We start from the raw sequence: 27,634 nt of genomic DNA, 5'->3' as shown, positions 1-27,634 counted from the left end.
TCTTTGTCTCACACACACATACAGCCACACACACACACACATGCAGCGCGCACAGCCACAACATGTCCTTACCTGACCAACGTCCTGATTGCACCCATGTCACTCTCTAATCTCTCTGACCTCTTCCTCACTGTCAAGGAACAGCCCCCATGAACCTGCCTCCACATCCACACAGCAGTCACTATCCCCAGCTCTGCTCAATTGTACTCTGCCAGGCTCTACTTCAATACACTCTAGTGTATCCCGATCCGACTCTTGCGAACCCCACTTGGCCTCTTTCTCTACTGTGCTCTCCTCTACTGTACTCGACTCATACCCTGTCACTCCAGTTTATGTAACTGGGCGGTGTGAATGTGAAGTGAAGAGACTGAGGGAAAAAATGGTTCCTCCATCAGAACACTCGGTTTCTGTGGAAAGGAGAAAACAAAGGACACCTCTGGCTCCGTCGCCTCGCAAAGAGCCGCACCTATTCTGGGCTGCGTCCGCCACTGCAACGGAACACTGGTGCATCGCTTGAGCTTGCACACACACACACACACGCACGCGCGCACCGAGAAACATTCACACATTCACACGACCGCATGCTTACAGACACGCAAGCCGTATAGAGGCACACGAGTCACACGTGCACACACCCACACCACCGCGCACGCCTCCCGCGCTCGGAGCTTGCAGAGATGGGTCCCTGGTGATTTTAATGGGAGCACTGTTGCATGGAGACACTTCTTCACAGAGAGAGAGCTGCAACTCCTCATCTGATACAAGACCAATTAAAGAGTACAGAGCCCACAGGCAGGGAAGAGAGACATAGCGGAGAGAAAGAACGATAGATGGAGAGAATGTGAAGGGAAAAGACTGAAAGGGACGGGGAGAGAGTGTGAGAGAGTAACGTGGAGAGAAAGAGAGAGAGAGAGAGAGAGCGAGAGAGCAGAGAGAGAGAGCAAGAGAGAGAGAGAGAGAGAGAGAGAGAGATAGAGAGAGAGAGAGAGAGAGAGAGAGAGAGAGAGAGAGAGAGAGAGAGAGAGCGAGAGAGCAGAGGGAGAGAGCGAGAGAGAGAGAGATCGAGAGAGAGAGAGAGAGAGAGAGAGAGAGAGAGCGAGAGAGATCGAGCGAGAGCGAGAGCGAGAGCGAGAGAGAGAGAGAGAGAGAGAGAGAGAGAGAGAGACAGAGAGGAGAGAAAATCTTGTTGCGTCGCCTTTCACCAACACACACACACACACCGCGTGTTTGTTGAACATCTGTACGCCGCTCTTCCCTCTCTGGAAGGGGAGCAGTGTTGTATTAACACCTTGACTGAGGACTGCTGTTGTTGTTGGGGGGGGGGGGGGGGGGGAGCACAGGAGGGTGTTATCGACAGCTACTGAGGGAGAGGTGGTTCTCACACTCCCAGAATGAGGCTCAGATCATAGACTCCGAGATCTGCTTCACACGCTGCAGCAGGAATACTGATCACTGACCCCGGGCTCATATGTCTGTGGCTGAATAACAAACTGGATGTGTGCTTTAAACGGTGGGACGTGACAACGGGTAAACAATCAGGTTCATATAGAATGTAGTTAAGTCACGTCCACATAGTCGTCGAGATAGATCGAGTCTACATGTAGTCTACGTAGGTATATAAAGGCTGCTTCTCACGTCAAGATCCCACTTCCTTCACTGAGACACTCTTTGTTCAAAGAGCTTGAGGGAACACCACCGCTCTCCCCAGTTGGTGCGTGAGCTGTGGGACAGTGGAGGAAACTGTGAAACGAACCCAGCATGTCACCGCCAACGTCTCAGAAGCACATTTCCAAGGGCATGATTCAAAGAGTCCTTGGCAGCCGGGTACATCTGCCACATTGAGAACAAGCATCCAGGTCAGGGTATGCATGGGCGAGCATGTGAATATGACATGGCCTTGTCTTCCGCACTGTTTCTATAAAGTATTCACGGAGGGGGGACTGTTCCAGACCCGGGGCCTGTCCAGGCCACCGCTCTGTCAAAGCCCCTGTGTGAGAGAGAGAGAGAGAGAGAGAGAGAGAGAGAGAGAGAGAGAGAGAGAGAGAGAGAGAGAGAGAGAGAGAGAGAGAGAGAGAGAGAGAGAGAGAGAGAGAGAGAGAGAACCAACCTTGTGGTTCATGTGTGAGAAAAGAAGTAGAAGGAATCTCGGCGTTCTCTGGATGTTTCCGACTAGGGAAGCAGGGTCAAGGTCAGACCTCGTAGTGAATAATTAAACCCTGGGAGCAGGCTTCAGAAGACACCCTGATCTACTATGCAAGCACACACACACGCTTCCTCTTCTCGGTCCCTTTCGCTCACTTTCTCTCTCTTCGTCCGTTTCTCTTTCCCTTTTTTCTCCTCTCTATATATATCTTCCTCCTCCGCTTTTCTCGACCTCTCTATCCTAGAGCGGTGCGGCGTTATCCTCTCAGTCTTTTGTCCGGGTTTGATAGTTCTCGAGGAGAATTAACCTGAGTAGGCTCCTTGAGCCACTGCAGAAGCCCACCTCAGGTGAAACCCTCTGCGCTGGAAGTCTGGAAGTCTTTAAAAACTGGGATATAGACGTGATGGAGAAATGAAGGTAGGGGGAAAGATGGAGGAATGACACATTTTCCTGCTTGCCTGGAAGTCTAGACATGAAATCACAAAACCACAGGGCCCAAAGGAAATGAAAGGAAGAAGGATATAGGGAGGGAGAGTCACGGAGGGAGGAAAAGAGACTGAACTGGTCTCAGTCACTGGACCACAGCTAAGAATCCCCAGGAATGTGCTGAAACTGTGGAAACCATGAGAGCAGAGAGCGTGCGTGTGTGTGCATGTGTGCACATATGTATGTGGTGTGGTGTGTGTGTGCGTGTATGTGTGTGCTGAATGAACTGTTGATCTACACAAGAACTATTACTGCCCTAACCGAAACAACAAATGTACCGTTATAATCAGCACTTTATAGAAGGTAATAACTTGTGGTGCTTACAGTAGGACTCCAGAGCAGCACACGCACATACATACATACACACACACACACACACACACACACATACACACACACACACACACATACATATCCCCAGGCTTTTCAATGCCCTTGGAGATGCCTGCATCATGGAAATCATATTCACACCCAGGCCTGTGCACCCGAATCATATGCAGGAGTCTGCCAGAGATGGAGTGTGTGCTGCCCTCCACCTCTTCCTTGTCCCCTCCATCCATCCTCTACACCGTCACCTAGAATGCTCTCTTCCTACAGAGGTAAAGCACATAATCCTACAGCCGGAGGCAAACAAGTCATCACCCCTTAGCTGCCTTTCCCCTGTGCCACACAACATCTCTCTCTCTCTCTCTCTCTCTCTCTCTCTCTCTCTCTCTCTCTCTCTCTCTCTCTCTCTCTCTCTCTCTCTCTCTCTCTCTCTTTCTCTCTGTCCCCCCTCACTCTGCCCCTCTCAGTCTGACTGCAGACCAAACGCTGGCGTTAACGCCCGACTCCGCCGTGCATTTTCCTCTCTGCGCTTTTTCCCCAACCGTCCTTTTTGTCCGTCCCATCGCTCCCTCTCTCCTCCTATCCATCAGGGTGATGAAGTGGCCAGAGAGTGACCATCTCTGGGTGTAATAGCCAGCGTAAATCACCGCACGTAGGCCAGGCTGAGACACAGGCCCAGGAGAACCCCATCCATCACATACACCCATGCTACGGCCCGGCCCTGATACATCAAGATGTAAATTCCAGCCCGATTACTACCTCCACTCCTCTCCTGTCTCCCATGGTTGGCCTTTAAACTACAGGAGGGGAGGGGAGGGGATGGGAGGGGAGGGGAGGGGTGGGGAGGGGTGAGGAGAGGAGAGGAGAGGAGAGGAGAGGAGAGGAGAGGAGAGGAGAGGAGAGGAGAGGAGAGGAGAGGAGAGGAGAGGAGAGGAGAGGAGAGGAGAGGAGAGGAGAGGAGAGGAGGGGTGAGGAGGGGTGAGGAGAGGAGCAGAAGGGAGAGGAGCAGAGGGGAGAGGGACCTGAACACACTGACAGTGATGCAGTTTTTTCTCAAGCTTTTTTATCTGACGCATTGATGTACTTCACACACAACGCACATACACACCTGCACACATGAACACACACACAACAGGCCACATCCACTACTTTCCTAGCTTTGGAACGTTTTCATGTCCAACGACGTGCGTCTGTAACATACTAAATGTCCGACCTCATACTAAAGATCAGTATCACATCAACCCTCACTTGTCCACTGCGAGGTTGATCTCAGGTCTTCTGACTTACGCACACAACGACCACCATTCATAAACACTTTATCCAGCTCCACACCACTGAAAAGCTAACAATTCAACGGCCAGGGTAGGCATCCCTTGAACTGTACTGAGGAGTGAGTTGAACCAACTGAACTGTAGACGCACTCCGACACACCGCAGCAACCCCAGATGGGCGAGCTGAGCTATCCTGTCGGTGTTGCTTTCCCCATTCGCTGGCCCACAGTGGGGTTCGATCTCAGGTTGTCCGACTCACACAACAATCTCCTCGTTGGTGAGCGGTTGCACTAAAAACAATAGAGAACGCTTCCTCCCTTATTCCATTGGATGAGAGGATAGCCTAGCTAAGGTTCTTTGTCTATTCAATTTTCAAACAGAGCTTGCGTCAGACAGTCGTAGATGGACATGACTCTCCAGCACCAGCTCTGTCTATGGAGAAGCAAGCCAGATGTTTAGTCTGCTATTTGGATTAACGATAGTTTGCAGTGAACACATCATCTATCACTTTCGAGCCAGGGAACAAACCAAACAGATTCTCGACCAGGACCAGGACCGGGACCAGGACCAGGACCAGGACCAGGACCAGGACCAGGACTAGGACTAGGACCGGGACCAGGACCAGGACCAGGACCAGGACCAGGACCAGGACCAGGACCAGGACCAGGACCAGGACCAGGACCAGGACCAGGACCAGGAGTAAGCTGGAGAACACTAACAACACAGACCAGAGAGCCAAATAGGGAGAGAGGGAACCAGAGAAGGACACAGACAGACAGAAAGAGAAGAGAGGAGAGAAAGTCAAAGTGTAGGTGCACCAGAACTTACAGGGGCCGCAGCTGGGAAAGTCCTGGTCCGGTGTGTACCCTGAGTTGGAAAGAGAAAGATAATGAGGTCAGAAATCGGAAAATGGTCAAGGAAATACTGCTCTACGGGGCCCAATTACGGAAGGATGGGACTGAGAGAACTGGAGATGTGTGACTAGTGAAGTGTCTGACCTGTGAGATCACCCCTGTTTCAGTCCCTTGACTCTGCTGCAGGGAGGGGGGGGGAGCTGATTTACAACATCCATGGGACCAGCCTAGTTATAGCATCGCCAGGACCAGCCCAGACATACACACCCACCACCCACACACACACACACACACACACATTAAGCAACAGCTGCTAGTCGAAAGGTGACCTGGTATAATTGATGGATGCGGAGGGTCAGTAACACAACAGCACTGACAGACACCAAAACAACAGGGCAATGAAACCACCAATTACAATGACCACCCACTGAGGAGACAAAGACACTTCATTTGATTATGAATCTGTGAAAAGGCCCATTCACACCATGGCCACATGGCTTCCCCTCTCACAAACCAGCTCAAGTGCTCCACGCACACTGAAAGCAGAGCTCCACACGTAACAAAGCATCAAGTTGAGCATATCTTTATCTGACTGTTTAATAGGCAAGTGACATCACTTCACAGTCATTTCCGCTGTAACAGAAGTAGCACAAGGTGCGGAGCAGTAACTTAAACCGAGGCCAGACAGAAGTCAGTCACGGAAACGTAGAGCCAAGAGACAGACGAGTGTCAAACGATACCCACCGGGGCGCCCCTGGTGCCTCACCGGACTAATGCACGCACCATGTTGGCTGAGGCCCTCACGGCTGCCTGGGTTCGAATCCGGCCCAGGCCCTTTATCGCATGTCATCCCCTCTCTCTCTCTCCCCCCGCATTGCCTGTCTTCTCCAAAGACACACTATCTCTATCATAACATAGGGCAGAAATGCCACCAAAAATATATATTTAAAAACAGACACCCATCATTTATTGTTGATCCATGTGCAGACGGTCTCAGTGTCAGCAGTTGCCCGTATGGCACCGGGCCGCTAGGCAACGGCTGCCCACTGACACAGTCCAGTCCTGCCCGCTGGAGCGTGACACGACATATGGACAGGAACAGCAGGTGCTGGAGCCCTCTTAACGCCTTGTTCTCTCCCTCCCTCCACGCTGCCCTCGCTCCATCTCTCTCCTTCTTTCAGCCCTCTCTCTTCCCTCTGAAAAGGACTTGCAAACCGGACAGAATGAGCTCATTGTCTTCCTTCACTCGGAAGAAAAGTTCTTCAATTATTAGTCTGAATATGAGTCATGTTGCAAGTGTGGATGAGAGCGTGAGTCTGATCATGACTGTGAATATGAATACTGTGGATTTATTTTAAGAGTATTATTCATATCTAGATACATGTTATATAATGTGTGTTTTAATATGTGTGTGAGCTGTGACAAACACAATATAAACTAGTCAGATGGCTGACTGTGTGTGTGTGTGTGTGTGTGTGTGTGTGTGTGTGTGTGGTGAGCAATGACAGGGACAGGGCAGTATAGACCAGTCAGGTGGCTGACTGTGTGTGTAGTGACAGAGGAAGGGCAGTGAGGAAATGTTTGCAGATAAGCAGGCAGTCAGGGAGCAGCTTGGGGTCTGTAGAGACAATCCTGTCCATTTATCACCGCCCCGGAGAGCGGCCCCAGCACTGGAGAGACAATGGCTATTGTTGCTGCACTGGCTCCTAATACAAAGGCCTGTTAATTATGAATTGTGTGTGTTGTTTGTCTACTTTGTATGTGTGAGTGTACACGCGGCACAGTGCAGCAACATCCGTGGCTTTGTGTCGTTATCCATCACTTTTGGCCCCAAGGCAGGGGTGAGGCTGAGCAGTGAAGAGAGGGGTGAGGAGAGGGTGAGGCTGCTGGTTTAGGCAGTGTTGCTGAGTAGCACCTATTGACACCATCAGTGTTTCAACCGGCACGACAATAAATCACAACTAATGACATAGCCTGGAGAGGAAGGCAGGAGAGGAGAAAGACGAGCATTTAGGCCCCTTGGTACCGAGCTTGAGTCCAAAATAACAGTCTCAGTATGAGTTCATCGATGTAGCATGGGTGGATGGCTGAAACACCTGATCTTGCCATCCCAGTGTGATACAGGGTTGGATATCCCATGGATAAATCCATACAGCAGTCCAAATCCCATGGAAGTATATGAAATATTCTGATAAGTAATATGAGGAAAACATTTGATGGTTTTGATGCACTGAGATGACGGACAAATGAGTCCGATGGCTGAGCGGTGAGGGAGTCGGGCTAGTAATCGTGCCAAAATGACGTTGTGTCCTTGGGCAAGGCACTTTACCCTACTTGCTTCGGGGGGAATGTCCCTGTACTTACTGTAAGTCGCTCTGGATGAGAGCGTCTGCTAAATGACTAACTGTAAATGTACCCATTGACTGCATCAACACAGTTCCTCAGTCCTTCATGGGGATCAGAAAAAAAGCTTCCATCCCAGGTCTGACATGACTGGAAAGAACCCTGAGCCTGTCTGTCTCTTAGGGGAACTGAGGTGAAGTTCTCCTCATCCTAATGATGAAAAGCAGAACATCGTTTCTCAGTGATGCTATCATGGCTGGATATGGCCCAGGGATTGGGTTGGAAGGGGAATTACCTTCATTCTATTGAGACTCACAAGCATTTATGTGTATCTGCCCTTCTCTCTATGTATATCACACACACACACACACACCTACACACACACACAAACAGTCATTCAGTATATGCAGAAATGCGTGCTCATCCAGCCCCACATACACTACACACACACATTCATACAGTATAGGCAGAGATGCGGAAACATAAACACACGCCTACACACATACATTCAGATAGAGCATTTGCGTAAATGCATTGACACCCACACACAGACACACAGACGCACATACACAACCCCTGTACCGTGTGTCAGTACCATAGCACAGGTCTCTGTCAGCTAACCAGTCAGCAGGGGCAGCGGCAGCAGCATCTCGTAAAGGGATCAGGCCTGAAAGCTTTGAGAGCAACACTCAGTCTGACCATTAGACTGTTTCTCTGCCAGCCCCATTAAGACAGTGAGAGGAGCAGGCCTTTTAATGACAGCCAGCGGAAAATAGCTTGGATGAAGCTTTCCTCCAATAAAGGAACAGCCAGGCGGAGGCTTTGCTGAGCTGTGTACAAGTTTAGACTCTGCAACAGCCTGGCCACAGCCGACAGACTCCTTCAGCGCAGCATTTCTCTGTCAACTCAGGGTTGAGATGACTGGGCTGGCTGACTGGTTGGGGGGCTGACAGGCCGTCAGGGTGAACTGTTGGCTTGCTGCGGTTCTGGTGGAAACGCTAATTGACTGGCTGGTTGGCTGGTTGGTTTAGATGCTCGTTGACAGGCTGACACGCTGGTTGGCTAAAATCTTAGTCGAGGGTCTGAATGTCTAGCTGGTAGGCTGGCTGGGAAGTTCGCTGGCAGATTGTTTGGCTGGATAACTTGGTGCGTCGCTGAGTCTTAGTCACCGTTTCCACGCCCGTGCAAACAGCCAGGCACAAGGTAAACTGAGCCCCGATTTACCGGTCTGCGCGGGCATGCTTCCCTTTCCATCCTTCATTAGCTCCAAAATGAAAACAGATGTGTTACCCACCACCCGTTGAGAGACAAAGCTAAATAATGATACAGGAATGGACGAGACACGGTCACATCCCCCACACACACACACACACACACACTATCTACTCTATAGCTTACTGGATAATAACAGAACAGCGATGGACATGGTCTGATTGAGCTATCCTGGAGGGGCTAATTGTCCATGACCGTTCATCTTTCTAAGTGTGTGATCGATGGAGAAGAAGCAGGAGGGTGAGGTGCATGTGTGCAGTCAGTAGCCTTCAATTTCCTCAAACCAACTCCAGGGGAGGTATTGATTGCTGTTCCTCTGGACCGGGCAGGAGTATTTATAGAACACAGCTTCAGGAGGCTAGATCTACATCTACTGCATATCAACAGACTGGGGAGGAGAAGATGGCAGGGGCGTGTTTTCGTGTTCATGTGTGTGCGTGCGTGTGCATGCTGTAAGTATGTTTGTCTGTGCAAAGGGAAGAGAGAGAGACAGAGATAGAGAGAGACAGAGACAGAGAAAGATGAGGAATCACAAACGATCAATCTTTTCATCTCATTCCATACAGCAGAGAATCCAGTTGCCATTACGTATGCAGGATGGACTTCTCAAAGATTGGGCCAGACATTGCAGTCATATTGCACTTTAAATATTTATAGATCAGAATTCAGAACTTGATTCAATTTGAGAGCTCTTCTCTGTCTGTGTATTAAAATAGAAAGTCCCTCCAAGACCCCAAACTCCCACCTCACAACCAATAATCTCTTAGACCACAGTCTGTCATTACAGTCGGGAAAGGAGCCACAAAAAAACAGGCATGTCATTTACAGTGCATGACACATACACAAGTATGTGCATAACATTTTGTCCAGTAGAGATGCACATGGTGTTCAAATCATTTTTATCTTCATGTGATCCGCAAAAGTCTACTTCTGACTTGCCTCACAGAAAGAGTCTTTTATATGTTGTATTTGATTATCATTGAGCTCAAATGGAAATACTCCAGATGGGGAACAAAGGGATTTCACAACCGTTCGTCTCTTTCCCCCTCGCTCTCTCATTCTTTCTCTTCCTCCATCCTCCCCCCACACAGGGTCTTATAGAAGGAGGATTCCCATAGGAGTATCATTGAGATTCCCTTCAATAAAGAGGATTATAGATTTTGCCCCGCGCACCCAAGTGCTTCCAATGAAATCGTGGCCTCCTGCATAAGTCATTACATTTTAAAGCATTCTTCTTTGCTGCTAAATATCACTGTACTGTTCTGCATGCATTATACTGCACCCTCAGACGGAGTGGAAAACTACCCTCACTGCAATATATGTGTGTGTGTGTGTGCGCGTTTGTGTGCGAGGGAGAGAGACATGGAAAAGATGTGCTTCTCTCCATGGCCCTGCAGGCATGGATAAAGGTTTCACACACACACACACACACACACACACGTACTGTACATGCGGAGAGTGCCTCCACGCTGATGGGGAAGGAAAGAGGATAATGTTTATGTTATACTCCAGGCACTTCAGGAGACTATTGCAACATTAATGGAGAGACACCATATCAACAGGACAGGGAGGATGCAGCCTCCACACACACACACACACACACACAGTGTCTTACACCGACACAAACACACACAGCATTAAAAAAACAAAGTGAAGACATTTGCAGTCAATTATTACCAGCCTTTGGCATCTGGGACAATTTCACTCTTCCAATAACATTCACTATCATAACAATCCACTGACATAACAGACCTGTCCAATCACACCCTGAATCTCTGAAACAGTGTTATGTACTGGCATCTGGACTCATCTCAATCACTGTTGCTCTCAAATGTTTTTCTAATTTGTAACAATCACATTTCAATTATATGATGTAACTGTTTAGGCAGCCAATGTTGAACGCCTTGAATGAGAAAAATCCAGTTTATGCATCAAGGCTGTTTTAGAGAACAAACTGCCCTAACCAAGCCTGTAAGTGCTCCCTCTTTAAATACTCACATGCTCTGGTACTGAGTCATTCCTCTAAATGTCAGAGAAATCCTCCAGTTTGTGAGGTTGACACCTGGAGCTGTGCTTCAGGGTAGCAGAAGGAGAGAGGAGGAGGAGAGAGAAAGAGGAACAGAGGTGACAATGAGCGACAGAGAACGTCTGGGTGCCCCTTGGTTTTTCTCTCGTGTTTCCTTTTCCCCCTGCCCTGCCCTGCCCTCCTGCCCTGTCTACCCAATCCAACCGACCTGCCCTGTCTGTCCGTCCGTCCGTCTGTCTGTCCACTTCATTCTTCCTACCTTGCCTGCCTGTCCACTACCCCCCCATCCTTCATCCAATAACACCTTCATATTGATTCCTTCGTCCTGTATTGCATCTCCTGCATTTGGGACCACTCTCTCAGCTCCCCATGAAAAAAAAGAAAGACTGTGAGAGATTATGAAATAAAGACTCGTCCAGCATGTTTTTTGCGTGCTCCTTAAAGCCGAAGGGATGACAGGGATACCGAGAGAAGAGAGGAAGAGAAGACATCGCCTGATTGCTGGAAATAGAGGAGGGATATGAGAGGTCTCCTAGCACCTTAGGTCTGAATTCTACAGGTTTCTCTACCCTCTGAAAGCATCTGCAGCCAACTTGCTGGAATTCCTCGATGCAAGATACACGTAATACACCCAAACACACACACATTTCCAACCCACACAAGCACACATACATAATGCAGGATGGTATTGTACAAATATCTATTTAACTGTCAGTGCTGGTGAAGGTAAATCAGCCTAATTAGAAACCTCACTGTCCATCAAACCACAGTGCATGCCTCTATCCTGTTGCTTAGCAACCTGTTAATTCTGAGATTCTGGGAAAGGTGACTGTATTCTGACAGGTACATGTGTAATATCACCTCCTCCTCCTCGTTGATCCTCTCTGAGCTCTCTCGGGTGTGTGTGTGTGTGTGTGTATGTGTGTGTGTGTGAGAGACAGATAGAGAGGGAGAGACAGATAGAGAGAGAGAGAGAGAGAGAGAGAGAGAGAGAGAGAGAGAGAGAGAGAGAGAGAGAGAGAGAGAGAGACAGAGAGAGAGAGAGAGAGAGAGAGAGAGAGAGAGAGACAGAGAGAGAGAGAGAGAGAGAGCATGCGCGTGAGAGAGTTTGTCCGTGTGTTCATCCTCTGACGTAGGTCTTGTGTCTGTTGTGACAACATATTTATCGTTGGTTTATCCATTGTACAATTCATATCATCGGCTCCACTAAGATTTGGTGTGTGTGTGAACATACAGCGCATGTATACAGAGCATCCTACAACAGAGACACCTTTATTGGTCCTACAGGTCAGGCAATTATCCCAGCTCGAAATACCACAGAGAAGGAACCAGGGCTGAAACACAGAGAGACTACAATGAGATGACCTATTTTGCTCTCCACCCAGTTCGGGTCATGTGTCTTTTATCTGTCTGTGCCTCTTGGTCAGGAGTCTCCTCCACAGTAATGTGGGGTAAAATGAGAGAGGGCGGCTCGGACAGCCTGCAATGTGCAAGGTTCATTGAAACACAGCGGTGGCGCAGGTGCTTGGCTACCTACTTTGAGAAACACCCCAATCCTTACACAAGTCAACCTCCCTCCCTGTTCACATCCCTCCAATAAGTCAACACAGTAAGAATGAAGTGACCCCCAGATTTCCTGTTCCTATCTCTGCTCCAGTCTATCCTCTTTGGTAGTGCGGAAAGGCTCACTCTTTCTTCTCTGCTTGTGCTTCCCTCTGTCTAAATATGAACTTCGATGGACATTCTGGGAGATGTAGTTTGAGGTGTAAAATCACAGGAGGTGTGGTTTGAAGTGGGATTGTGATTCGCTCAGAGGGACAGGAGCTCTCTGCCTCCATTCATCAGAGCGGTTGCCCAACCAGAAGACAGACAGCTGCACAGATCCCCCTCTGCTCTCATCAACCATTACTGTCACACACACACAATCACCTACCACACTCTGTACAGTCTCACACGAGTCAAAAAGAGACAGCCTTTCAAATTTCCTTGCACCCTCAGCGAGCATTCCTGTCCACAGTGCTTTCTACATCTTATCACCAGCTCTTTAAATCTCTCTCTTTGTCTCTTTCTCTTCACGTCTACCTCTCTGCCTCTCCCCCCCCAAAAAAAACCACAATGACACTAACTCAAGTCAAAAACTGCCGAACGGAATTATCTAGCCTGTCCAAATCACCATAAGGCTTTTGTTGTAGCCCCTCGTTTTCTCACGATACAGAACAAAACCCACGCCGCTTGACAACGGTCTAGGCTCCACCACGCCACAAATCAGTGGTGTCCAGGACGTCTGCACCAGTGGTCTCCTCTCTAAACCACAGTCTCCGAGATCCCTCCAGGCCGCTTCCTGCCGGCTCAAGGACACGCTGGAGAAGGTGGTGGGGGAGGGGTGGTAGACACCAGAGAGAGAAGAGGAGCCTGGATCAATGGGACTGATGGCAGACATCTTCTCCCTGTGTCGTCAGTTCTTTTCTGCAGGACGATCAGGTTGTTGTTTTGTTTTTATACCGGGTCGGTTGTCCTCCATGAATATCATTATGTTTTGCTTGATTCCAAATTGATTCTATTCATGACTAGAATAATACACATGGCATTCATTTTTTTAGGCATCTTACCTTTCCTGAGAAACTTGAATCTATATCTAGCTTAGAGGGTAGGCGCACACACGTCACACACACACACACTTAATACACGGCGCATTCATGCACACAGTCTACGTTAAATGAATAAACAAGCCATATTTTATTATATATTTTGCCATGGGACATTCTATGGCGGCATGGGTTCTGTTTACATAGAATTGAAGCAAACCTACCCTCCCTACCACAGCTCCACCTTCCCACTCCTGCCTTCAGCATGACCTCATGTAAATAAGACCCGTGTTTGGGTCTCTCCACCAATATACATCTGGAGTGATAATCTACAGGGTGAGACATCGTGTGAGCCTGGGAGTTAACCCAGGGCTGCGAGAAACGTTTGGTAACCTGATACTCCCAGACGCAGTGAAAGGCTGCAGTGTCTATGACAATCTATTGCTGGCCTGTGCCAAGAGGAGGAAACACAGACTGCAGACATAACTAATATAAAGATGAGGTTCTTGTCCCTCAGTGGGGAAATTAGCTTACCAAACTCACTAATAAATACAGATATGCCTACAATACGCACTGCAGAGTATGCAATAGTTTGCAACTGTTGTAGCGACAATTCTAGTTAAATGTATTTATTAGGTCTGGCTGATTTACTAGGTCTGGCTGGAGGATGTAATTGTTTATTATTGAAAATCCCTTTTGTAAATATGACCACAGAACTGTTTTCTTTAACTTTGGTTTACTGTTTGTGGGGAATAACTATTTAGGCAGAGCTTATCATACAGTTGTTTGAGGAAATCTTTAAAAAATATGTAAGGAAATCCTAGACAAATACGTATTTTAGACAATTGATGGCATGCCTTAAAAACATTTAACCTTGGGTTCTTAGAGTGGGAAAATAGAGATTAGTGAGTGTGAGAGGAGGGAAGTGGGTAAGTGAGCAATGTCACTCTTCTTTAGCCACGCTAATGGGAAGAGCTCGAATCTGGTGTTATCTACACCTTATCGCAACCACACACAGAAACATTCGCAGACACCTTTACGCATGCACACAAGTATGCTCTCTCTCTCTCACACACACACACACACACACACACACACACACATGCACACATCTGAAAAACACCTCCAATGACCTCATTAGAGTTAAAGCCATAAAGAACCTTCACAGCTCTCAAGGCAGCTCTATAGAGGTTTAAGTCATGCCAGGCCCAGCCCCTTGCAGTCTAAAAACACGAGAAAAAGTGGAAAATTAGCCCTCTTAAGAACCAGTCGCTGTGCTTCACCACAGTATTCAACATGATCTTTGGGGAACACAGGATTTAAATAGGATTTTAAATGGGGACTAGACCACAGCCAATTACCAATGCTACACCACTCATTCCAAAGAAACATTTACTCTCACTGGAAAATGTAACTGTTCCGAAAGCTTATCTCTCAAAACACACATTATGAAAAGGCGTGGTTAGGACAATGGACGATTATCACAGCCAAATATTTCAGCTTTAAGCAAGGCATTTTGAGGCATGTGTGTACAAAAAAACTGATGTTGAACACAGTTTGAAATATAATTGACGGAATGGGAGATCAGGCTTAGACTGGACATCTTAGACAGGACAGGCTCTCGCCTAATGACCTCCCCTGTCTGTGGGCTACCTCTGGAGGGAGCACGTCTCCCCTCGGGTCTCTTATCAGCCTGTCGCCATTGTCTCCCACACAGAGAAGCAGTAAATTGCATTTCCTGACTGCTTCTGCATGGGCTTCAGCACAAATTAGATCTGCTTGATCTGTAGCCGAGGCTAAACCAGTGGTGTGGCTCCATTAGCGGGATGACAGAACACACACCCACATGCACATACACACACACACTGGGACCATTGTGTGAAATCTAAAGCACCTCAGTCACACTGACTCACTGCCGCGGTGCTGCTGGTTTCTTCATCAGACAGGGTTAGGACGGCTTCCTTTGATGGGTGGTCACATACGTGGGTGTGTTCCTGTTTGATTAAAAGCTCACTGTCCGTGCGTACGTGTCTATGTGTTTGTTTGTGAATCCATGGCTGTGTGCGTGTGCGTGCGCGTATGCCTGCAAGCCTGCATGAGAGCTTGATTATCAGTGTAATGCAGCATTGCTATCTGCAGTGACAGTAATGATTGTGGATCCATTAACGAGAGAGGACAGAGTGATGGAAAAAGGAGAGGCACGGCATGGCTAACACTATTACCATCTCCTCCTCCTCCTTGCCACTCCGGCACTGACATGCCTCTAATGCTCTCATCCATAATGGTATGTCGTGTCACTGGCGGAAGTGAGAGCATAATGGAAAGAGCTAAAACCATGGGCTTTGACGGGGCATTGTACAGTTTCAAATGAAAACAAAGACTCTGTATTAATCGGTCTGTCCCGCTCTCTTTCTCTCACACACACAAACACACACACACACACACACACACACACACACTGACAGATACAAACACCAGCCATGGAGCTGAGTGTGTACACACGTGCACAAGCAGCTCAGTGTACAGTCTGGTATGTGGCAGGATCCAGGACCCAATTATTGTGCTGGTTTAAATATAAAATCAGACAGAGACAAGAAAGAAACAAAAGAGAGAGAGAGAGAGAGAGAGAGAGAGAGAGAGAGAGAGAGAGATGAGTTGTGGTCACAGTCAATCTAACTCTCCCACAACCATACTGATAGCTGACACGTCTGGGATTTAAACACACCCTCACACATAAATCAGGTCTTATTTATGCCTTGATTCAGTCACAAACACCGAAATGCCACAGCAATTAGTGCGAGCATCTGTGTCGACCTGTGACAGGTCAGTTGTTGTTTGTCTGGGTGCACGGCTGTAGTTTTTTTTGTCATTTGATTAAGAGTAGGGTAATCCTATTATTGAGACTAGTGGGATCTGTATGGTATTTAATACGACGCATGTGGCACACTATGACCTATGAAAACACTATTGCAAATCTATTTAGTATTTTCCCAACAACCCTACACACGCCTTTCCTTTCATGCTCTCACTCTCTACCTCTCCATCACTCTCGCTCTCTTTCTGCTCTCTACAGCTTGTTCTGTTTCTAGGGGCATGGTGTGGCCTGCTGTTTTGATGTTGTAGCTCCAGTGCCATGTTTTCCAAAACAACCCCAGAGGCCCATGGGAAATCTGTCTGTTGGTGTTAAAGTGTTAAGCTGCAGTTTACATTCGTGTATCGAGACTGTATCCCGGGGTGGGTGTAGTAGAATCTCCATCCCTCTTCCTAGTACCGATGACAGAGGTTGTAATGCTTAGGCACCTCAATCAATTAAACAACTTACGACTGCCCTAAATACGTGAAGTTGCGTGTTTCTTATGAAAAGGTGGTCTTTCTATTCCTGTCATTCAGACTGAACCATCACTTTTTTCCTTCCTTATCTTTCTTTGACAATCCCTTTTGGGGTGTTCAGGTCTGTGAGACCCATTTTGAACGTTTCCAAAAAAATGATCCAATTGTTTTCCAATCTGAGACTGGCTCATTTTGTCAAACACAACATTAAGTGCACATTGTGCACGCCCCTATGTATTATGTTACATGCAGTATGTGGTGTTTGGAGAAGATAACACAACCGTGGAAAAAGTACAAATGTATCAAAAAGGTTTGCCGTTTGCCTTTACTGCCTTTCTCTTTCTTGGGCCTGCTGTCGCCATACAACATAAAATAACCTGCTTGTCATGTGTGTCAGAATGTCTCCTACTTTTGTTGCACTTTTTACTCTTTGCACTGTGTGAAACTACAACACAAATTACTAAAAATATGAACAACACACTAGGGGTCCCCAGACCTAAGCTATGCCTATCTATGTGAAAATAAATCTGCTATCCTGTGAAGTACAAGCCGTCTTGCAGCAGGATCAAGCAGAACTTCCCTTGAATTCTTATCATCCACTCCAAAATCATTTTCGTAATGCAAGATATGTAATAATGGAAAATACAATCTTGCAGGACGATGACATTCCGAGGACAGCAAACCCACTCGACATAGCCCCTCCCCTTCCCCCCTCTACTACTCTCCATGGTGCTGAAGCGGTTGCCCAGGTGACGTGTTATCAAGGGCATCCGCCAGTGAGCTGTGATTCTGCTTTTGACTCGCCGCATAGCACAGATGTATCTACTCAGACAATCTCGGTATCATGCGCGTCTTACTATAGTGCACAGTAACAGGCTATTAACTTGTGGGTAACACAGACTTTGGACTCCAGAAGTTCTTCAGAAAAGTGACACCGTGTATCTTTTAAAATTTGCAAATAGACGGCATAATAGTCATTCAAAATCAATGAGCGACTGTCACCTGTTTTGGGGATAGCAAATTGTTATGATAGTAAACTGTTAAACATTCACTGAGCGGAGCCTAGTGATTGACAGTCGGCATTCTTCGGAATAGAAGCATATTTCACATTTTCACCAGAAGACAATGGGCTGCAATAACACTGACATTAACTTCAGGATAACAGTTGTCTATGTAGCCTATTACAGAATAAATTCAAATAGTCAACATGTCTGATATGCAGACATGCCGTCGAGTAGGGTATGTTTAAAGCCAAGATAAACAACCTATTATTAACAGCAATCAAACCACGTCGGTGCTGTTTTTGGTAGTGTTTGTTCGTGAAGGCTGTTTAAATGAACAGGGAATAAAAGCCTCAACGCAAAACCTCCGATATCAATGTCACTATAACGCTGACATTATAGGCTAAAGCTTGAGAAAACCGCTCACACAAATTATAATATATCGGGAAAATCGTTTTTACCTTAAAAAATTTGAAGCTCCGTGAATAAGATTAGAAGAATCACGGCAGTATTCCTTTGAATGTAAACCTTTAAAGAGAAGCGACTTCAGTTATCCGCTTTCCCCTCTCCTCCCGCAAGCTCTGGCGCATCAGAGGAGCGAGACGCCGTTTGCTTCTGCTTGCCTCCGGTACGGCCATGTAGAGCGCGCGCCACGGTTCGCCGTGCACGACTCGACAGGCGGGTCGACTGTCTATGAAACGAGAACGACTCAGGTGCAGGATCGAAACGTTATCACAAAAGCCGAGGATCTGTTTGCTTAGTAATGCTGCAAAAAAGACAGGATAAAACGGTTTCTGGTGATGTCGGAAGATAATTCAATCGATCTTGATTCAAAACTAGACTACATCTGATCCGTTACAGTTGTGTGTTTCGCCTCATTAAGTAATAGCGCTGCTTATCTCTCCACATGGAATTTCGATTTTTCCCAACTGACAGATGGCCCGATTGTCAGATAGTCCACAACCTTTTCCCTATTTACGGTCTGTTTCCCCACAAACAGCCAAATTAGCTAAGCTACAGTAACTGTCATAAAATTGAAGAACCTAACAATATATAAAATAAAATACATCAATAATATGTTTGTTTTTTTGTCACAGTGTATTTGATTTTCTAAATAATAATGTTGAGCGTTTGCGGTTCCAACCAAATCCTAAATCTATATTCAACACGACAGTTTATCGGTCGCTGCATAAGGATCACCTTTTAGAGATTCCTCCACAGCCCCTCTTACTGTAGGTAACCTTGACAATACAGATGGCTCTTTCCTTCCCTGAGGCGTGGTCCCTGGAGGCCAGGGGCAGAAATAAACACCAACCTCCAGCAGGCTTGGAGAACAGAGATTGGCACCCGAGAATAAAAGCAATATTGGCCTACTGTAGGTTGAGTTCCACAGCAAGTTGTCTTACACTATTGAACTCTTAGTGTGCATGTTGCGTTTATTTACAGATTGTTGCTGTCCTCTTGGTCTGTCAGTCTTAAATAATAGCTGTATATTTGCATACTCGGATTTATAGAAGGCTAAACATAACACACATTGTGTAAACATAGTTCATTTACAAATCTGTGTCGAGTAGCAAATTGGCTAGTATGGGCAAGATATCAAGCCCACTAGATCCTTCCACACTTTCAGGAAGTCTAAGAAAACTATTTACTGAGATATGGAATATGTATATTATGATCACAGACAGGATGTAATTCATGCAACTGAATCAATTACGGCCCACAAGTGAAAGTATAAAATAATGTGGTCACTTTGCCCCCTCTACTGGTAATCTTGTGAACTGAGGGAACTTATGGGGGAGAGACACTGAAGACAGACATACAGCCATGAAAAGTTAGGAAATGAAAGGCCTTAGTCTGGCCATACAAGACACCTAACTACTCAAAATGGATGAAGGAAATTATGCTGTTAGCTTTCTTCATCCATTTCTCACTACTTTTCCTTCTCTGTCTCTCTTCTGCACACACATTAACACACCTCACCTTAGACCTTGGTAATAACTGGCAGGCAGTCATCCATCTACCCATACAACAGCCCATAAGATACATGGCATTAGACACAGAAGTGGAAAACAGCTTTTAACACAACCCCTGAACATTTATTTACGTATATATGGAAAACCACAAATCTTGGGCTGGATACATTTGGTAAACTTCCATGATATTCAGTAAGTATTATTTAATCATGATGTCAAATCATATGTTTAATAGATTACTGTATTGTCAGCTCAAAAACTCATAATGTCACATAAATAATATTGAAACAATTTATTTCTAAGTAAAACCCAAGGGTAATTCACATAATATGGCACTGACAGCAAACAAGCCAGGGAATATCCAAAGGTTATTACTATGTATCAATGTACAGGAATGAGGAACTTGTTTGACGCAGGTTGGATCTTTTGGCAGGTGAGTCACTCACATGATGATCACACCTGACCTCCCCTATCATAGCCCATAGCCCACCTCATGTGCATGACATATAGTATATTCATATTTACATTTATATTTTACATTTTAAATGGTCTTAGTGTCTTGTCGATTTTTTAGTTTTTAGGAGTAGTTACACTACTGTACTTTTTTTACTTTTGATGTAAGATCCGTATATGTTTATTGTTTGCACCTTCCTGCCACAGTACATTCCGTGTTTTTGTAAACCTACATGACGGGTAAAACCAAGTCTGATTCTGATTCTTTGGATGACTGATTAAATGGAGGGGAAAATGAAAACACATAATTTTTATAGTTTATAATTCAACTGGGACCCTGGGGCAGTTACACTGACTGCCTCGATAAACAGATAGATGGCGTTCGGACCGCTTTAGCTGAAGAAATAGACCGTACAATATACATTTTGACGGGACCACAGTTGGATTTCCCTATATGGGAGGAGTCAGCCGTTTGTACTTTTCTTTCTTCCCCCTTTGCGTTAATGCAGGAAGTTTCTGAGCCACATCGTAAATAATATGTTCCTCCTTGCCATAAAACTGCCTTGTTGCTCCGTTAGGGTTGTAGTAGGCTACACCATTCGAATACTCAAGCAAAGGTGATTCGGACTGTTTATTCACAATGTCTACAGTAATTGTAGTAGACCTTATTTCATTTCCATGTTCGAAGTACAAAGACTTCCTTAAAAAACAGATAGATGGCGTTAGGACCGCTTTAGCTGAAGAAACAGACGGTACAATCTACATTTTGACGGGACCACACTATGAGCGAGTCAACGGTCCAAATGGCACCAAACATGCAACACCGCTGGATACACTGTCCTACGGAAACAGAAATGTTGAAGTCTTGAACTTTAGTACCGTTGCTGAATGCCTCTATCGTTTCAAACTTGCCGTGGACGACTTGGAATTCAAGTCGGTTAAGGTCATCACATCAAAACCTGGTGTAGCGTTGTTGCAATTATATCAGGAGCAACTTTTCACCGCATTATACACTTTCGAGTATGTGGCAGTCGGCGACCTCACCGACGTGCCAGCAGTGACACCTTTGAGTGACGTCAAGCAAGAGGTGTCAAGCTTTCTACAGCAACTACCTGCAGTGAAAGGAGATGTTACCATCCTAAGGTCCACTTTGATTTCAGGTGAGTTGGCACAGTAGCCTGTATGTCTATGCATTATTTATGTATTTTAGGTGATGGATTTAATCAGAATCAGGTTTATTTGCCAAGTAGGTGCACAAACAAGGAATTTGCTTTGGTGAGCAGGTGCATACATTAAACATGTAAGAGTTTTAAAAGTGGCTGCAGTCTGAATATAAAATGTAGAAAATGTACGAGAAAATGCTAACAATTACGAATAATTCAAAACAAGACTGTACAGTATAAAATATACAATAAAAGCAGGGGCGTTTCTACACGGGGGCCTACAGGGGCCAGTGCCCCTGTAAAAATGCTGTGGCCCCCTGAGCTGACTGAACTTTTCTTCTTCTAGTAGTCATCATGAACTAAGGACATTGCAGCCTTTTTTGCCCCAGTAAATGAAAAAGTTAGAGAAACATATCATGGTATTGAGATAGTTGAGGAGCTGGAAGAGGGAGAGCCGGGGGCATTTTGTATTATTTTAATGTAAAACAAAATTAAAGTATTTAATGTTTAAATATTATTTGTTTCCGTTTTTTTATGTGCCCCTCTGATTAAATACTGCCCCCCCCCCCCCCCCCCAGTAAAATTTGTCTAGAACCGCCACTGAATAGGAGTGTGCAATAGGGCTGTTGCAGTGTGCAATAAAGTGACTGAGGGGAGCGTTAACGTAACACTTAATACTTTATACATGTGTCAGTGTTAGTTAATTCACTTTTGATACTCAGGTGAAACATGTGGATTGTCTCTCACATTCTTTTCACATTCTGTTTTCACTCAGACTGTTTCTCCCATGGGTTCAGCACCCGTCAAGGTGGCATCTCCACCATCTCCACCCTGTCTTCTTTGAACCTGTTCAGTAGCTCCAGGAGACGCGACCCCCTAGGAGTCGTGTCCGAGAATGTCCGCAGACTGGCGGTCACTGCTGGGTTTTATCCACGGCGTCTCCACATGGTCAAGGTATGTAACTACAATATTCAGTTTAAAATGGCAGATCATGGTAGATTAAGCACATTGCTCAATTAGCACCGGAATTAGTTTTTGAACACGCGACCCCAAACTGGATCACAGGCCCTTCAAAACTGAAAATATATGACACAAAAATCAACCATTGGTGCTTGAATAATTGTGTAAAGAAAATGTTATTATTGATAGTGACAAATACAGATAGACAGGAAACAGGGAAAGAGGGAGGGGAAGGTATGTCCCGGGCAGGACTCAAACCCAGTCCCCTGTGGTAAGGTCTCAGCCTTGGTGGTATGCGCTGTACCCTGAGAGCTATCAAAGACGTTTTGCACAGTGCCAAAGAGGTTCCCAGTCATGGGAGGGATTGGATGTTTTAACATTTAGCCTTTATCAAGTGTATTAAAGCAAACTTTGCATAAAAAGAATACTGTTGTTTTTGTTAGGTTATGATGGATATGCCAGTTTCATTACAATCATATTAGCAATTTTTTACAGTACTTCATACATTTACATGAACATAATCCCTTATTTATTATCATATATCCCTTTTTGTAACTTTTATCAGTTTTTATTTTGTTGTTGCACTCTGAGTTATGATGAAAAAAAGCACTGTGTTGATTTCAATGTTCCTGGTAGGTGAACCATGGCAATGATGTGTGGGTGATGGGCACGAATGAGCCAGAGAGCTATGACGGCATTGTGACCAATCAAAGGGGCGTTGTCATAGCAGCTCCAGGGGCGGACTGCATGCCCCTCCTCTTCGTTGACCCAGTATTAAAGGTGATCGGGGCAGCTCATGCAGGTGTGTATGACAACTTAACAACACTGAACTGTGTGGGGTGCTGTAGGAACTGTAATCAGAAAATGTATCTCATATCTAAAGGTTAAACTATTATCGAATCAGTTAACCATGCTAAAAACCTCACCGTTTCTGATTGGCTTAGGCTGGAAGGGTACCCTGATGGGAGTTGCCATGGCAACAGTCAAGGCCATGGTGGAGGGGTTTGGCAGTAGTGTGCGTGACGTCCGCGTGGTGATTGGACCGTCGGTGGGGGTGTGTTGTTTTAGCTGGAAGAAAGAGCAGGCCCTGGAGTTCCTAGACATCCACCCCTCCTGTGTCCTCGACCCGGACGCCGACAAACCTCATATCAACATACAATTGGCTACCAGGTAAGCAGCTATACGCACTTGGATGTTGGGATTTCCCTGTTCCTTTGGTCACACTGACAAAGTGTGTTCTACACTCTCATACAAGGGGCGGTAAGGTCAACCAAGCAATGCAGCTTTGGTGTGAATCTATGAATAGGTCTTCATGACCAGCTCTTAGATTAAGAGTTGGTTGATTGATTTCCAATAAGGTCTGGCCAGGTCAGTATTTCACTGATTGATCACCATAGCTCCACTATAGTCCCTGCAGTTTGATTGGATACATGGAGGTCATGACCCTAGGGCAATCTCAGAGATTGCCAGAGCTCTATGGTCAGTTCTCCAACCATTCCATAAATTACCTCCTCACTCTCTGGCTAAATGATCAATGACATGTAGGATTTCTTTGTGTGATGTCATGTATTACCCCTCAGGGAAATTGCATATATCACCTCCTCCTCTGAGTAATGGCATATATTACCCCCTAGGGGCATGTTGACCTCTGGTGCAAAAAAGCTGAGACGACCAATTCACCAAAACCTTCACAATAAACTTACAGTACATACTTGATATGGGTTATACCAGGTTACCCTTCAAGTATAATAAATATGTTGAACTGCAAACAATATAATATGTTGAACTGCAAACTAACCCTAACCAAATATTCTCCAACACTTGCTGTCCTCCATCCCAGATTACTCCTCCAGAAAGGCGGAGTTCTTCCGGAGCATATCCATGACGACACAGTGACGGACAGGCCAAGTGTGACGCCCTGCACCGCATGCCACCCCGAGTCCTTCTTCTCCCACGTGAGAGACGGGCTCAACTTTGGCACCCAGATCGGCTTCCTGTGGATCAAGGAGACAGAAGAGACTGGGAGAGACAGGGACTAACAGACATCTGCTCAAATTCATACATTATAGATGTGCCGATGGGTAGACAGACAGCGTGACAAAGACTGACTGATAGACAGGTGGACATGCAGGAAACCAGACAGACACAGGAACTAACTGAGAGCCATGACCGCTGTCAAGTCATTTCAAAACAAGTGCTGTGAATGAACCCAACGGCTTCTCAGATCGTATCTATACTCTTTGTCTAGAAGATCTTATTGTTGACCATAACCTTTGTATATTATTGAGCAGTGAAAATGAAACTCGGAATCGTTGAAACGATACACGTGAAATCCTTTTTAACTGTAGTTTATATATTTTGCACAATTCTCCTGTTCTACAACAATGCTCCATTAAACCATGTGCTTAACGAGACTTAACTGCATTGTGTAAGTTCCAGCTGAATACATTTTATTTAATGGGATCAATTAAGACCAACAGCTGTTCTTAATGTGTGTTTAACAACCTTACACACAGGCAGGGGACTAAAGGGAGCTGGGGAAGTATAGATAACAGTATTGATACTGTGGGTTGTGTAATACCAATAAGGGCCACGAGGTGGCAGTGTTAGCTATGTATTGAGTCAGGAGGGGATGTTTTGCTTATGAATGAGACACTTTGGGATGTTCTTGATATTTCAAGCATTTTTTTATGACTCAACACTTAAGAGGGCTATTTATGTATTGTTGGTCACAAAAGGCCAGAATGATGTTTGTTTTTTGTTATACAGTAGCTTTATCCCCCACGAGAAGTGGTAGGACAGGCTTGTTTTTTAAATTCTAGCTTGTTAGTAGATAATAGAGATAAAAATGTGACCCAGTAACAGACATAGACTTGATAAAAGGGTTGTTGTGTTTCAAAATGATAGACATATTTGTCTGCAAATGCCAACTGATTGGTTTAAAAGGCCCAGAGACAAGACTGTTCTGAGAATTGACAGTTCTGGGAAAAGGTGTTCCTTTACTAATGAAACCCAGGTGTATTACCTTGTTTCATTACGCTTGCCCAACCTTTTCCTGGAAGAGCGCAATGCTTAGACAGGAGTTTATTCTTTTATTCTTGTCTCTGTGTGTGTGTGTGTGTGTGTGTGTGTGTGTGCACATCAGTTTGATATATGTGTGTGCTTGAACTTGAGGTCAGGTGTGTGCATGTAGGTGTTTGTGTGTGTCTCCATAGCCCAGGTTCAGCACCTGTGGTGTAACAGGAGCAGAGCTGTCTTTCATTATTCATCTGTTCTACTGTAATTACTGAGTTCATGGCAGACCTCTGCCTGAGGGACAGGCTACAATACACTCTGGATTGCCCATACATTGGCATGGTGAATAATGCCTCTGGGAACACACATCTGTATAATGGAGTGTAGAACATGCAACTGTTCTGAATACTGTATTATTCATCCAAATAAGGATGTTGAATTTGTAATGGTTGCAGCCATGACACCTAGTCCTGTCAGTCCTGAACACTGCTCAGTGGAGGGGACACTTGCTGAAATTTGCTGTGTCAGGAGCCCTGGAAAAGTTTCGAAAAGGTTTTAATAATGTCTAGCTTTCACCCAGCTTTACTGTAATGGTGATCTGTGTGTGTGTGTGTGATGTGTGTGTGTGTGATGTGTGTGTGTGTGTGTGTGTGTGTGTGATGTGTGTGTGTGTGTGTGTGTGTGTGTGTGTGTGTGTGTGTTAGTGTGAGAGAAGGGGGTGAGCTACAGAGTGAGGATGGGTGAAAGCGGAAAGAGGAGGGATGATTCCCTATCCTTGTGTCTTCAATGTTCTTTATTTAATCAAATTCCAGCAATCAAAGTCAAGAACTAACAGCACTGCCAATAGAATTGACCTACAAATTAAAGCACAGTTTTGAAACAAACTGATGAAGTCTTACTTGGAAAATGATTTTGTGTTGTCGATGTGAATGTGACGTCTGAAGGATGGCATACAACCACAATGCGCAGCCAGCGTGAACAGTAAACTCAACTGACGTAACTCAAGTAATTGAATTTGTCCTGTCGTAGCTTTAATATGGTGTGGCTAAAAGGCCCATGATCTCTGGAAAAAAGTCCTCACCAGACACACACACACATGTCACATGCGCGCACACAGACAAACACCTCAGCCCTTCTCTGCCAGCAGATGTTCCCCTCCGTGTGCAGACCATCACAAGACCGAGGGCTTGGCTGTCAGATGCAGACACACCCACGTGAACAGGAGAGCGGATGGAAAAAGAGAGCGAGGAGTGAAGTCTGAAGAAGAAGAAGAAGAAGAAGAAGAAAAGGCATGAAGAGGGCATGAAAAAACGACATTTACATTTATGCATTTAGCAGACGCTTTGATCCAAAGCGACTTCCAAGAGAGAGCTTTACAAAGTGCATAGGTCACTGATACTAACAACAAGACGGAACCGTACACATAACACTGATGCCCGGGAACAACAGGGTTCTAGATGGATCGATATGACATCCGGTTTCCATCGAGACACAGCATCACAGCAGCAACTTCCAAAAAGTTGAAAATGTTTTTTCCTCTCTCTCTCTCTCTCTCTCTCTCTCTCTCTCTCTCTCTCTCTCTCTCTCTCTCTCTCTCTCTCTCTCTCTCTCTCTCTCTCTCTCTCTCTCTCTCTCTCTCTCTCTCTCTCTCTCTCTCTCTTTCTCTCTCTCTATTGATTGGTCTGGCTCAGTAGAGCAAGGAGGTCACACGGGTCAGAGTTTGTTGTTGGAGAACCTCGACCTAAACTCTCCATCTTCCTCATGTCTGCACTTCCAGTCAAGCCCTCTTACCGAGGGCAGGACGGATGGTGTGGTGTGCGGGCGGATGAACCTCGAACTGTTTCCAAAATACAAAACGGATTGCTTTCGTTGTGGAAAGAATGGATTGGATGTGATTGAAATGGCTGCTCCAGTCTGCCAGCATATTTCCCCATGGTCTTTTGGCACGCAACACATGCAGAGCGCACACATACAGTCGCTAAGCAGAGTGCTCGTGTGTGTGCGCTGCTTTGTTGTAAACAGGCCGGAGAAGGCCCAAGTACAAAGGTCAACGTTGAAGAGATAAGGTGGTCTGGGTCGTTTGGAAAACATAAACTTTGACGTCTCTTCACAAAGACTCACTGTCCTCTCCTTCTGTTGTGGCACCTATTGTGATGATGATCTAAGATGTACAAAAATGTACCTTTTGACAAATTCTACATCCGTTACACCAGTTTCCATTGTCATGCAATCTACTTTTCATGTCTCCCTCGTGTGTCTGTTTTTGTTTTACTAAACTTGGATAGAGAAGAAAGATGGAAAGAGCAACGTTAAAACATTATGTAAGAGATTTCTCCAGCGCTCATTTCTGCTCCTGATTGCAGGCTGTCTTTGAGGTTTTCATATCCGTGACAGAGATCAGGTACATAAAATACACACTCCCACACAGC

The 27,634-nt window shown here is 45.8% G+C and overlaps 2 protein-coding genes across 2 annotated transcripts in view; one reads left to right on the top strand and one right to left on the bottom strand.

The window, feature by feature from the left end:
• The window catches only part of enox1 (ecto-NOX disulfide-thiol exchanger 1), a 52,079-nt gene extending 33,495 nt beyond the window's left edge, over nt 1-18,584 (bottom strand). Inside the window, exons 1-2 of the mRNA XM_084688096.1 lie at nt 18,100-18,584; nt 5,056-5,094 (exon numbers count right to left, since the gene is read on the bottom strand). The gene's annotated coding sequence lies outside the window, so the exon portion shown is untranslated. The remainder of the gene's footprint in view (nt 1-5,055; nt 5,095-18,099) is intronic.
• Nucleotides 18,585-20,585: 2,001 nt separating this feature from the next.
• Nucleotides 20,586-26,089, top strand: lacc1 (laccase (multicopper oxidoreductase) domain containing 1). Its single transcript, XM_084689311.1, has 5 exons — nt 20,586-21,227; nt 22,006-22,184; nt 22,827-22,992; nt 23,135-23,360; nt 24,031-26,089. The coding sequence occupies exons 1-5, from the start codon at nt 20,708-20,710 to the stop codon at nt 24,227-24,229; spliced, it is 1,290 nt and encodes a 429-aa protein (XP_084545437.1). The 5' UTR covers nt 20,586-20,707; the 3' UTR covers nt 24,230-26,089.
• Nucleotides 26,090-27,634: the final 1,545 nt, after the last annotated feature.

This window comes from Hypomesus nipponensis, chromosome 23 (assembly GCF_054491055.1).
Source record: "Hypomesus nipponensis isolate SF chromosome 23, ASM5449105v1, whole genome shotgun sequence".
In the NCBI taxonomy this organism is placed as follows: domain Eukaryota; kingdom Metazoa; phylum Chordata; class Actinopteri; order Osmeriformes; family Osmeridae; genus Hypomesus; species Hypomesus nipponensis.
Note: the sequence above shows the minus strand (reverse complement) of the source record. Positions and strands in the feature narration are given on the sequence as shown.